The 11670-nt window shown below is 54.5% G+C and overlaps 1 protein-coding gene across 1 annotated transcript; it reads left to right on the top strand.

Annotated features, from left to right (window-relative positions):
• Positions 1-1884: 1884 nt before the first annotated feature.
• Positions 1885-11264, top strand: MPDU1 (mannose-P-dolichol utilization defect 1). The gene is given in 8 exon segments (XM_083472859.1): positions 1885-1935; positions 1937-2045; positions 2771-2836; positions 4382-4514; positions 5226-5311; positions 7297-7415; positions 9063-9173; positions 9916-11264. Coding segments are annotated over 8 exon segments (780 nt in total). The 5' UTR covers positions 1885-1899; the 3' UTR covers positions 10036-11264.
• Positions 11265-11670: the final 406 nt, after the last annotated feature.

Genomic DNA, 11670 nt, shown 5'->3' with positions numbered 1-11670 from the left:
CGTACATGCGCCTGCGCCAACCTGCTGCCACTGGGCAGTTTTGGACTCTTCAACTCTTCTCAAAGCCCCTGCCAGCCAGGGCAGATTTGCCTGCCAAAACGTTCTGTGTAACCCGACGGCCTGCGGATTCCCGCAGCGACACGAGCTGCTCCGTTCCCAGAGGAGCGTTTTGCAGCTCCTCCACTTCTTCCCCAATCAGCCTCTCAGCGCTGACGCCAGCGCGTCGCGGATCGCCACGGCCTCCGCGTCTTCCTCCTCCTCCCCGCCGTCGTCGAACGGGTGTTCCTCCCGCTGTTCGTCAGCGTCGTGCTCCATCCAACAGGGCTGGAAAACGTCCCCTCGCGCCTCGCAGACGTTGTGGAGGGTGCAGCAGGCGGCGATGAGGGTGGGCAGGAAGGAGACATCGGTGTCGTTGCGTTTGGTGAGGCAGCGCCAGCGTCCCCGCAGGCGGCCAAAGGCCACCCCCACCACGGTCCGTGCGGCAGCGGCGTACTCGTTGAAGCGGTGTTGGGCGGGAGTTCGGACCTCGTCCCGGTAGGGCCTCATGAGCCACGGGAGGAACGGGTAGGAGGAGCCGCCCAGCAGGTAAACGGGCACCTGCACCCCACGGATGGCTTGGGACGCCCCCGAAAACAGCTCGCCCTCTTGCGCACGCTGGTACAGCTCCGACGTGCACAGAACCTGGGTGTCCGTCACCCGTCCCGGGCAGCCGACGTTGATGTCCCAGAAGCAGCCGCGGGAATCGACGGCGGCCTGGACCACCACCGAGTGCCACCCGTGGCGGTTGTAGTAGCCGGCCGCGTTCTCGTTGGGCGCGCGGATGGGGACGTGCAGGGACCCCAGCACGCCGGCCAGCTGGGGCAAAGGGAAGCCGTTGCCCGCGGCCACTTCCGCAGGGTCCGGGGGCCGCACGTAGAGCGGCGTGAGGATGCCCACCACGGCCTCGCAGACGTCGCGCAGGATCTTGCAGACGGTGGAGCGGGAGACGCCGAAGAGCTGCTCCACCGCCCGGTATTCGGTGCAGGCCCCCAGGCGCCAGAGCGTCATGGCCAGGCGCACGTCGGCCGGGATGGCGCGGCGCATGTTGGTGTCCCGCCGCTGGATGGCTCCGCGCAGCTGGGCGCAGAGGTAGTCGAAGGTGCCCGGCGAGACGCGGAAGTTCTCCACCCACTCCCATTGGCTGAAGGCCTTGGCGCGCACGATTTCCCAGAAGGCCGAGCTGCGGGCTTTGCTCCACAGGCGCCGCTCCCGCAGCAGCCGGGGAAGGCCGCCGTCTCCGCCGATGCCAGGGTCCTGGCAGAAGCCCGCCAGGCCAGGCGCCCGGGCCAACGTCCGGCAGAGCCACAGCAGGGCGAAGCGCTGGCGCTGGCGGGCCTGGGCACGGCGGTGGCGGGCGGCGCGGCGACGTCGGGCGGCCTCCCTCAGGCGCCGGCCCCGCTGGAGGCGCATGTAGTAGAGGAGGCACAGGGCCACGGTGCCCCGGCTGAGGGTGGGCAGCAGCTGGGGCGCCTCCTCGCCCCTCCCTGGGCCAGGGGTGCCACTTGGGGGGCAAGATGGCTGCCCAGGTGTGGCGGCCATTTTGTCCCTTGACCAAAGTTTGCTCCAGCCAATGGGAAAGCGGCACTTCAGCTCAGGGCGCTGGCAAAGGATGCCAGGTTAAAAACGGCGCATGCGCAGAGGAACCACACATACAGCAGTCCCACAGAGAATGCGCACGCGCGGGTTAAGTCGCCCGCCGCCGCTGTGCGCACGCGCAGCTCTTTTAATGGCGGCCCGCACGAGGCGCGCCTGCGCATTGGTCGGCAGGGTTGAAATGGCCGCCGGGCAGGTGGGGGGGGCGCCGCGCATGCGCACCAGGGAAAGGCGTTTCTCTCGCTCGCTCTCCGGCGCGTAGGGGTTATGGAGGCGGAAGTTTCGCCCAGCTTCATTCGCTCCCACCTTCGTCAAAATGGCGGCGTCGACGGCTCTGAAGGGCCTGCTGGTCCCGCACGTCCTCCCGGAGAACTGCTACGACGAGCTCTTCCTCAGCCTCAACCTCTTGCACAGTGAGTCGCGCGCTCTTCGACGCCCTTTTTGTCCTGTCGGGGACCCGTCACGTCGTCGCCGTAGCAACGCCTGGCCTGGCGGAAGTGTCCTGTGGGGGGCGGCTGGGCGCCATTTTGGTGACGGGCGAAATTTTACCCCGGTGGCCATTTTGGTAGAGGGCGGAAGTGGCAGTCGACTCCGTTTCCGGGCCTCGTGTCTTCTCTCACCTTGCAGCCGGGCGGAAGTACCACGAGATTTTTAATTTTATTAACGTTTAGCCCTAGAATTACAAATGAAACTATCCTTTGGGGGGAGAAAAACTTGTTTTTTTTTTAAAAAAAAGCTTTCAATATGAAGATGCTGTCCATCGTCTCTTAAAAAGGGTCATGGACGAAGCACAGTGAAGGCTCTCGGCGCCATGTTGGTTTTGGGCACGAAGTTCATAGGGTTGCCTAGGATCTTTTAAGCCCCGCCCCTTTCCCTTCAAGCAGGGCTGTCATTGGCTAGGCGCCTGTCAGGTAGACTTCTAGCAGGTGAGGAAGTGATGGGGGAAACCTCACCTGTGGAATGTCTGCCTGTCATACAGAAAGCAAGGCTGCTGCTGCTCTCTCATGGAGCTTTCTGCTAAGTGCAGAAATTGGAATTTATCTCCCCCATCACAGGAGTATTGTAAAAGAAAAAAGCATCACTGCTAGCAATTAATTGTGTTTTGTATCCTTTTGTCTCTCTCCCCCTGTTCCTTCAGTTCCATGCCTCAAAATCTTCATCAGCAAGGGCCTCGGATTCGCCATCGTGGCTGGTTCCCTCATGGGTACGGACGCTTGGACTTCCCAGTCAGATAATCTGACTTTTAATATAAACCATATTACTTTTAATATAAACTTTTAATATAAACTATACCAGCGTGGTGTAGTGGTTAAGAGCGGTAGTCTCGTTATCTGGGGAACCGGGTTCGTGTCTCCGCTCCTCCACCTGCAGCTGCTGGGTGACCTTGGGCCAGTCACACTTCTCTGAAGTCTCTCAGCCCCACTCACCTCACAGGGTGTTTGTTGTGGGGGAGGAAGGGAAAGGAGAATGTGAGCCGCTTTGAGACTCCTTAAAGGGAGTGAAAGGCGGGATATCAAATCCAAACTCTTCTTCTTCTTCTTCTATAAGGTTTTTTAAAAAGGTTTTTCTGTTTGGTTTTGTGCATGTGTATTCTCTACGGAATATATATATATTTGTGTCCGTGTGTCGTTTTGACTTACGTTGGTAAGAAAACCCCCCAATAAGTTTAATAAATAGTACTTATAGTAATAATTATGAGAATAATAATAAAAGAAGACTGAGAGGTGAGATACGTAGGTAGGTAGATAGATAGATAGATAGAATTTATATACTGCCCTATACCCGGAGGTCTCAGGGCGGTTCACAGGACAACATCAACATAAAAACCGCAATATTTTATGTGTGTGTATATATATATATATATATGCAGGTTTTGGTGTCTTCGGGTGTCTTCCCGTGTAAGAGTTGGGGTGTCTAGGCGACGTTTCGACGAGGTCTCACTCGTCATCTTGTTCCAGTAACAAGAAGCCGAAAGCACCAGCCTGAAGATGACGAGTGAGACCTCGTCGAAACGTCGCCTAGACACCCCAACTCTTACACGGGAAGACACCCGAAGACACCAAAACCTGCATTCCTGTACCCGTGAAAATCTACGAAAGCAAATATATATATATATATATATATACACACACACACATAAAATACCGTATTTTTCGCCCCATAGGACGCACCAAGTTTTTTGGGGGGGGAATAAAGGGGGGGGTTTCCCCCCCAGGCACTTGCAGGGCTGGCTGCAGGGAGAAGCGCTCTTCTCCCCGCCGCCAGCCTTCAGACCAGGTCCAGGGACAGCGGGAAGACGCGCTGCGCCTCCCTGCTGTCCCCCGAGCTTGCGGGACTGGCGGCGGGGAGAAGCACGCATCTCCCCGCCGTCAGCCTCCAAACCACATCGGGAGACAGCGGGATGGCGGCGTTCCGCCTCCCCGCTGTCCCCCGACCTTGTGGGGCTGGCGCTGGGGCTCTCCAGGCTTCAGCGAAAGCCTGCATTCGCCCCATAGGACGCACACACATTTCCCCTTCATTTTTTGAGGGGAAAAAGTGCGTCCTATAGGGCGAAAAATATGGTAAAAATAAAAACAACAACCCAATAACACACACACACACCATCCCCTCTCTGTCTCCTCTTCCCTGGCCTAAACACCTCCCACTTCTCAATATCCTTCTTAAATTATGGTGCCCAGAACTGGACACAGGTCTGACCGAGGCGGAATAGAGCTGGATTCTGACTACTTCTTCCTCCCTCTTTCTGCAGTGAAGCTGCCCCAGATCTTCAAGATCCTGGGGGCCAAGAGCGCTGAGGGGCTGAGTTTCCATTCCATCCTCCTGGAGCTGCTCGCCATCACCGGCACCATGGCCTACAGCATCGCCAACGCTTTTCCGTTCAGGTATGGGCAACGCCCGAGGCCTTTCTATAGCTGCGATTGAAAACCCACCAGCCACAAAGTCCAGTGAGTCTGCTTCCCCTTTGAGAACCGATGGGTCAATTTCTCCTTCGTTGCTGTATATAAGTTATGAACAAAAACCAGTACATAACAGAGAACATAGAAACATCCTTCCCCATCCTTCAGCCACGACTGAAACGGCCAGCTCTCAGGAAGTGAGTTATCCGTGTCTTGCTGCTAGGTAATTTGGAGTCCTCTCAAGCTAAGCAACAACCTGAGGTCCACGCAGACCTTTCGACAGGCGGAGGTGCCGAGTTCGAATCCCAACATTTGTTTTCACACGCGCGCAATCCCACTAGTTACAGGAGCGTGGGGCCACCTCCTGCTCTCTTAACAGCCACCTGATCTGCAGTGGTCTAATCCTTTGCCGGAACGATGTCGCCAGCCGATCCCCGGAGCTGCAGTTTTAAAGGCTTAAGGGCTGATTCCTAAATCCTGCCTTTTTTGGGGAGGGTGGGGCGTTGTCAGTGCTCACATTTCTGATCCTCTCACACCCATTTCGCTCCTCTTTGCTGTTGGTGGTGGAAGGAAAACAGCGGCTCAAAGGAGCTGATACGTGTCTGGGAAAAGAGTTTGGATCAAGAGATTTCATTTCTCCCCTAATACATCTCTCTCTTTCTCTCCCTTTCCTCCCGCCCCCCACCCGAACAACAGTTCCTGGGGCGAAGCTTTCTTCCTCATGTTGCAAACCGTGGCCATCGGATTCCTGATCCAGCATTTCAGGGGCCACACAGCACGTGGTGAGTTTAGAACCAGAGTTTAGAGTACATTTAATTGAATCATAGTTGCAAGGGGTTCCTGGGGTCATCTAGTCCAACCCCCTGCAAGGGAGGAATATGCAGCTGTCCCACACAGGGATTGAACCTGCAACCTTGGCGTTATCAGCAGCGCCAACTGAGCTATCCTGCGTTCAAGAGCTATTAGCCAAAATGGCCAAACAGAAATTCCCATGTTCGGAGACAGCAAACCGCAGCGACGTTTATAGGCTTTGAGGGTTATTTGGCTGTCCCCTGTCGGAGGCAGGAAACTTGGCTAAGGCAAAACTTTGCATCCTTTAAGCCCTGGTGCTTAGCAGCCCTGGATCCTAACCAGACCTGTTTGGGGGCTTTCAGCTAGGCCCTTCCCGCACCCCGAAGCCGTCCTCTTCCTTCCCGTTCATGAGCAGCAACGAGAACCCAAGCCTCGCTTCGGCCAACACTGTGGACCCTGCTGAGCTATCCACAGGAATTTTGGGAATTCTAAATGCATGCTATATGTGTAGCACGTACGTTTAGCCCCTTGTGCCTTGTTTTGATTCCGTAAGCTGGATGGGAGAGGCGACGCGATAGAATTTTTATAAAATTATGCCTGGCATGAAGAAAGCTTTTACTACCCCTCTCGTAACACTCAAAGCCCATAGATGCCCAAGAAGCTGGAATGTTGAAAGGACAAATAAATCTTCTTTTATTCGTGCGGCACATAGTTAAACTGTGGAACTCCTTCCTGCAGGAGGCAGCCGCGATGGCCAACAAATTGGAAGGCTTTAAAAGAGGAAGAGGAAGAGAGGCTGCTATTGATAGCTACTAGGCAACACAATTACCATGTACATACACAATAGACAATCTTTATAGAATTCCGTCAAACCATAACAAGTACAAAATGAATCCTTTAGTCTCAAAGTCTCTGAAAATCTTTAAATGAAGCGAGGTCCCAGACTTTGTACAATGAAAGACAAGCTGTGAAGCGTTGTGTGTTCGGCAAACAAGATGTCCAACGCTGAACAGTGATTCCGGATAGTGACTACTGTTTCGTAGAATTCTTCGCCAGCGTGGTGGGATGATATATAATCGCTTCATAAACTAAACAAAAATTGTAAACGATAGAGTTCATTGCTGTTTGTATTATAGTTTATAATTTTTGTAAAGTAATTTTTGTATGCAGGTCATCGTCTGTAAAATTTTATTTTCAGTTTATGAAGCAATTACCGTATTTTTCGCTCTATAGGACGCACTTTTCCCCCTCCAAAAATGAAGGGGAAATGTGTGTGCGTCCTATGGAGCGAATGCAGGCTTTCGCTAAAGCCTAGAGAGCGAGAGGGGTCGGTGCGCACCGACCCCTCTCGCTCTCCAGGCTGCAGGAAGCTATCCGCAAGCTTTCAGGAACTCCCGCCGGACTCCGCAGGCTTGCGGATAGCTGCCTGCAGCCCGAAGCGCGGGGAGCGCGGCGCTGCGCACCCCGGGCTTTGGGCAGCTATGCGTAAGTCTTCGGAGCCCTATGCTTGCAGATAGCAGGCAGCAGCCCGAAGCTGTTCTAGCTTCAGGGTGGCTGCGCAAAGCCTCTGCAGGGCAGCGGGGTGAAGGCACCCCGCTGCCCTGTGGGGGCTTGAAAGGCTGTCCCCGAAGCCAAAACAGTGAGACGGGGCCTGCACAGCCCTCCGTCTCGCTGTTCTAGCTTCGGGATGGCTGCACTCCAAAGGCTTCAGGGATCTTTGAGGTTGGCAGTGGGGGGAAACAGCGCTTCCCCCCACCGCCAGCCCCACAAGCTCAGGGGGCAGCGGCAAGGCCTGCTCTTGAACGCACCTTGTTTTTAAGGGGGAGAACAAGTAAAAAATTTCCTGTTCTCCCCCTCCTATGGTCCAGTGCGTCCTATAAAGCGAAAAATACGGTATATATCACCCCTCCTTATATTCTTAAGCCAGGTTGCAGGGCTGCCTTTGTGACACAATGTCTCTTGTTTCAACCCCTAGGTGTGACCTTCCTGCTCGTCTACTTCGGAGTCCTGGCCCTCCTGCTCTCCTCACTCACACCCGTGGGGGTCGTGACGGCGCTCCAGGCGTTCAACATGCCCGCCATCATAACAAGCAGGGTAAGGGGCACCCGGGGGTGTGGGCATCAGAGAAACTCTGCCCCATAGGCAGAGTCTCAAACTCTGCAGCGCCCCTTAGACCTCTTGTTCTTCCAAAGATTGCAAACCCGCCTGATGTTTTGTGCTGTTTTGGGGAGCAAAAGGGACGCGGGTGGTGCTGTGGGTTAAACCACAGAGCCTAGGGCTTGCCGATCAGAAGGTCGGCGGTTCGAATCCCCGCGACGGGGTGAGCACCCGTTGCTCGGTCCCTGTTCCTGCCAACCTAGCAGTTCGAAAGCACGTCAAAGTGCAAGTAGATAAATAGGTACCACTCCGGCGGGAAGGTAAACGGCGTTTCTGTGCGCTGCTCTGGTTCGCCAGAAGCGGCTTAGTCCTGCTGGCCACATGAGCAAGAAGCTGTATGCCGGCTCCCTCAGCCAATAAAGCGATATGAGCGCCGCAACCCCAGAGTTGGTCATGACTGGACCTAACGGTCAGGGGTCCCTTTACCTTTACCTTTGGGGAGCAAAGTGGGTGCTACTGTCCTGGGGGTGGGGGCCGCTAAGAGGCAAGAGGTGTGTGCGCTGGAGATGGCTCCCCAAAAGCACACCAATCTCAGATCATCAGGAGGTTTGGGCCGGGTGTTCATCAATATGCGGATGATACCCAGCTCTACCTCTCTTTCAAATCAGAACCAGTGAAGGTCCTGTGTGAGTGTCTGGAGGAGGTTGGAGGATGGATGGCGGCTAACAGATTGAGGTTGAATCCTGACAAGACAGAAGTACGGGAGGCGGGCAGGTGTGGAGGACTCCCTGGTCCTGAATGGGGTAACTGTGCCCCCGAAGGACCAGGTGCGCAGCCTGGGAGTCATTTTGGACTCACCGCTGTCCATGGAGGCGCAGGTCAGTTCTGTGTCTAAGGCAGCCATCTACCAGCTCCATCTGGTACGCAGGATGAGACCCTCCCTGCCCGCAGACTGTCTCGCCAGAGTGGTGCATGCTCTGGTTATCTCCCGCTTGGACTACTGCCATGCGCTCTACGTGGGGCTACCTTTGAAGGTGACCCAGAAACTACAACTAATCCATCATGCAGCAGCCAGACTGGGGACTGGGAGTGGCCGCCGGGACCACATAACACCGGTCCTGAGAGATCTGCATTGGCTCCCAGGATGTTTCCGGGCCCAATTCATAGTGCTGCTTTTGACCTGTGAAGAGTTAAATGGCTCAGGACCACAATAACTCAACGACTGCCTCTTTTCATATGAACCGACCCGGACCCTGAGATCACCTTCTGACACCTTTCTTTGTGTTTTTTTCTCCTTGAGAGGTCCAGAGAGTGGCAACACTAGAACGGGGCCTTCTCTGTAGTGGCTCCACGTCTGTGGAATTCTCTCCCCAGGGAAGTTCGCCTGGGGCCTTCATTACACACCTTTAGGCGCCAGGCAAAAACGTTCCTTTTTCCCCAGGCCTTTGGTTGATCTTCTTGACATCCATCCAACACCCTTTTAGAATGTGGTTCTTTTTTGGGGGGGGTTTAAATTGGTTTATTGTTTTTGGTTTTATATGTTGTGCTCTTGCTGTGAACTGCCCCAAGACCTCCGAATATAGGGCGATGTGTAAGTTGAATAAATAAATAAAACGTCACACCTCTTCCTTGTGCCCCTAACAGCTCCTGCAAGCAGCCACAAACTACCGCAACGGCCACACAGGGCAGCTCTCCGCCGTCACAGCCTTCCTGCTTTTTGCGGGCTCTCTGGCCCGAATCTTCACTTCCATCCAGGTAGGCCGGGGTTCACCTGCCCAGGGCGAGTGGGGAGGGCAGAGAGGCGTCATTCAAGTACGTTTCCGAGCACAATTCAAAGTGTTGGTGCTGACCTTGAAAGCCCTAAACAGCCTCAAAGGCCCAGTAGACCTGAAGGAGCGTCTCCACCCCCATTGTCCAGCTTGGACACTGAGGTCCAGCTCCGAGGGCCTTCTGGCGGTTCCCTCCCTGCGAGAAGCAAGGTTACAGGGAACCTGGCAGAGGGCCTTCTCGGTGGTGGCGCCCGCCCTGTGGAACGCCCTCCCACAGATGTCAAAGAGAACAACAACTACCAGACTTTTAGAAGACATCTGAAGGCAGCCCTGTTCAGGGAAGCTTTTAATGTTTGATGTATTACAGTATTTTAATATTTTGTGGGAAGCCCAGCCAGATGGGCGGGGTATAAATGATAAATAATAATAATAATGATTATTATTATTATTATTATTATTATTATTATTATTATTATTAGGCGGCTAACAGCCTCAGCCCCGAAGTAAAGGAAGGAGTCGTTGGGCTTGCAGGAAATCAACCTTCCCCCCCCCCATTGCTTTCTGTATTGAGGGTGAGGGTGGGTGGGATCTAAATGTTGTTTTTTTAATTTAAAAAACACTGGAAGCCGCCTCGCATCCCAACTTGGGCAGGCAGGCATTGGGGGAGAAGCTGGGGGTGCAAATAAAATCAGCAAACCTGCCTCGTTTGCCCCCTCCCCACCCCGCAGGAGACAGGAGACCCCCTCATGGCTCTCACCTACGTCGTGGCCTCATCCTGCAACAGCATCATCACGGGACAGCTGATTTATTACTGGAACGTCCCCGTGGACAAGCGCAAGAAGGAATAGGAGTCCCAGAGGGGTTCGTGACTCTTCCTGCCCCCCCTCCACACACCCCACCACTCTCCTGGACAAGAAGCACATCAGGAAAGGGGCCGATTTTCCAGGAAGTTTTTTCTCTCTTCTCTCTCTTTTTGCATTCTGAGCCAAGGGACAGTTGCAGTCTTTTTCTCTGGGAATCTCGTGGGATTTGTACGCTGGAGACTGGGGTTGCTTTTCTTAACCTGCTGTGATTCCCCCACCCTGCCAGCAGGGCCAAGGTGGGGTGTGGGAAGGGCTCAGAGGCCTATGAGGAATAATTGTATATTCGGGGGGGGGGGGGTTCTGCCTCCAGACTCCTCCCAGTAACCCAAATACAGGTGGGAGAGTATCCTGACTCGGCATCCTGCGTTCTTCTTTAATCTGGCCCTTCGCTCAAAACAGTGAGGACTAGGACCTTGCTAGGAGATTTGGCCGTAGCTCAGCAACGAGAGAAGTCTAGTGTCCCAATCAAGGGAAGTCATGTTGTCGTTCAGTCATGTCCGTCTCTTCGTGACCCCCTGGACCAGAGCACGCCAGGCCCTTCTGTCTTCCACTGCCTCCCGCAGTTTGGTCAAACTCATGCTGGTAGCTTCAAGAACACTGTCCCACCATCTCGTCCTCCGTCGTCCCCTTCTCCTTGCGCCCTCCATCTTTCCCAACATCAGGGTCTTTTCCAGGGAGTCTTCTCTTCTCATGAGGTGGCCAAAGTCTTGGAGCCTCAGCTTCAGGATCCGTCCTTCCAGTGAGCACTCAGGGCTGATTTCCTTCAGAATGGAGAGGTTGGATCTTCTTGCAGTCCATGGGACTCTCAAGAGTCTCCTCCAGCACCATAATTCAAAAGCATCCATTCTTCGGCCATCAGCCTTCTTGATGGTCCAGCTCTCACTTCCATACATCACTAAGGGAAGTTATAGTACCACTCTATCCTGCCTTGGTCAGACCACACCTGGAGTCCTGTGTCCAGTTCTAGACACCGCAATTTGAGAAGGATATTGTGCCATGGTGGGCAGCAAAGAGGATCAAGGGTCTGGAAACCAAGCCTGATGAGGAACGGTCGAAGGAGTTGGGGATGTTTAGCCTGGAAAAGAGGAGACTGGGAGGAGATATCTTCAAATATTTGAAGGGCTGTCCCATGGAACAGGGAGCGTGCTTCGCTTTCTCCTGCTCTGGACGGCGGGACTCAAACCAAGTAAAAACCAGGAAGAATTTCCCCTCTGGAGCTTGTGGTCTCTCCTTCCTTGCAGGTTCTTAAGCAGAGATTCGAAGGCTATCTGTCATGGATTCTTTAGCTGAGATTCCTGGATTGCAGGGGGCTGGGTTGGGCGACCCCTGGGGTCTGTGACAAAAGCACCCTCCTTGCGTGCAGAAAGTCGCAGGTTCAATCCCTGATGGTGCCTCCGGGTAGGGTTGGGAGAGGCTGCTGCCGCCCAGTGTAGACAATACTGAACTAGGTGGATGCCAGTGCTCTGAATAAAAGCCACTTCCCATCACTGCCAGCAGAGGGAGCTCTTGGGTTTGCTCCATCCAGGTGGGTCAACTTAAAGGTAAAGGGACCCCTGACCATTAGGTCCAGTCGCGGACGACTCTGGGGTTGCGGCGCTCATCTCGCTTTACTGGCCGAGG

Source organism: Podarcis liolepis, assembly GCF_965112155.1.
Source record: "Podarcis liolepis genome assembly, chromosome: 13".
Classification (NCBI taxonomy): Eukaryota; Metazoa; Chordata; class Lepidosauria; order Squamata; family Lacertidae; genus Podarcis; species Podarcis liolepis.
This window is presented reverse-complemented; position numbering and strand designations above follow the sequence as displayed.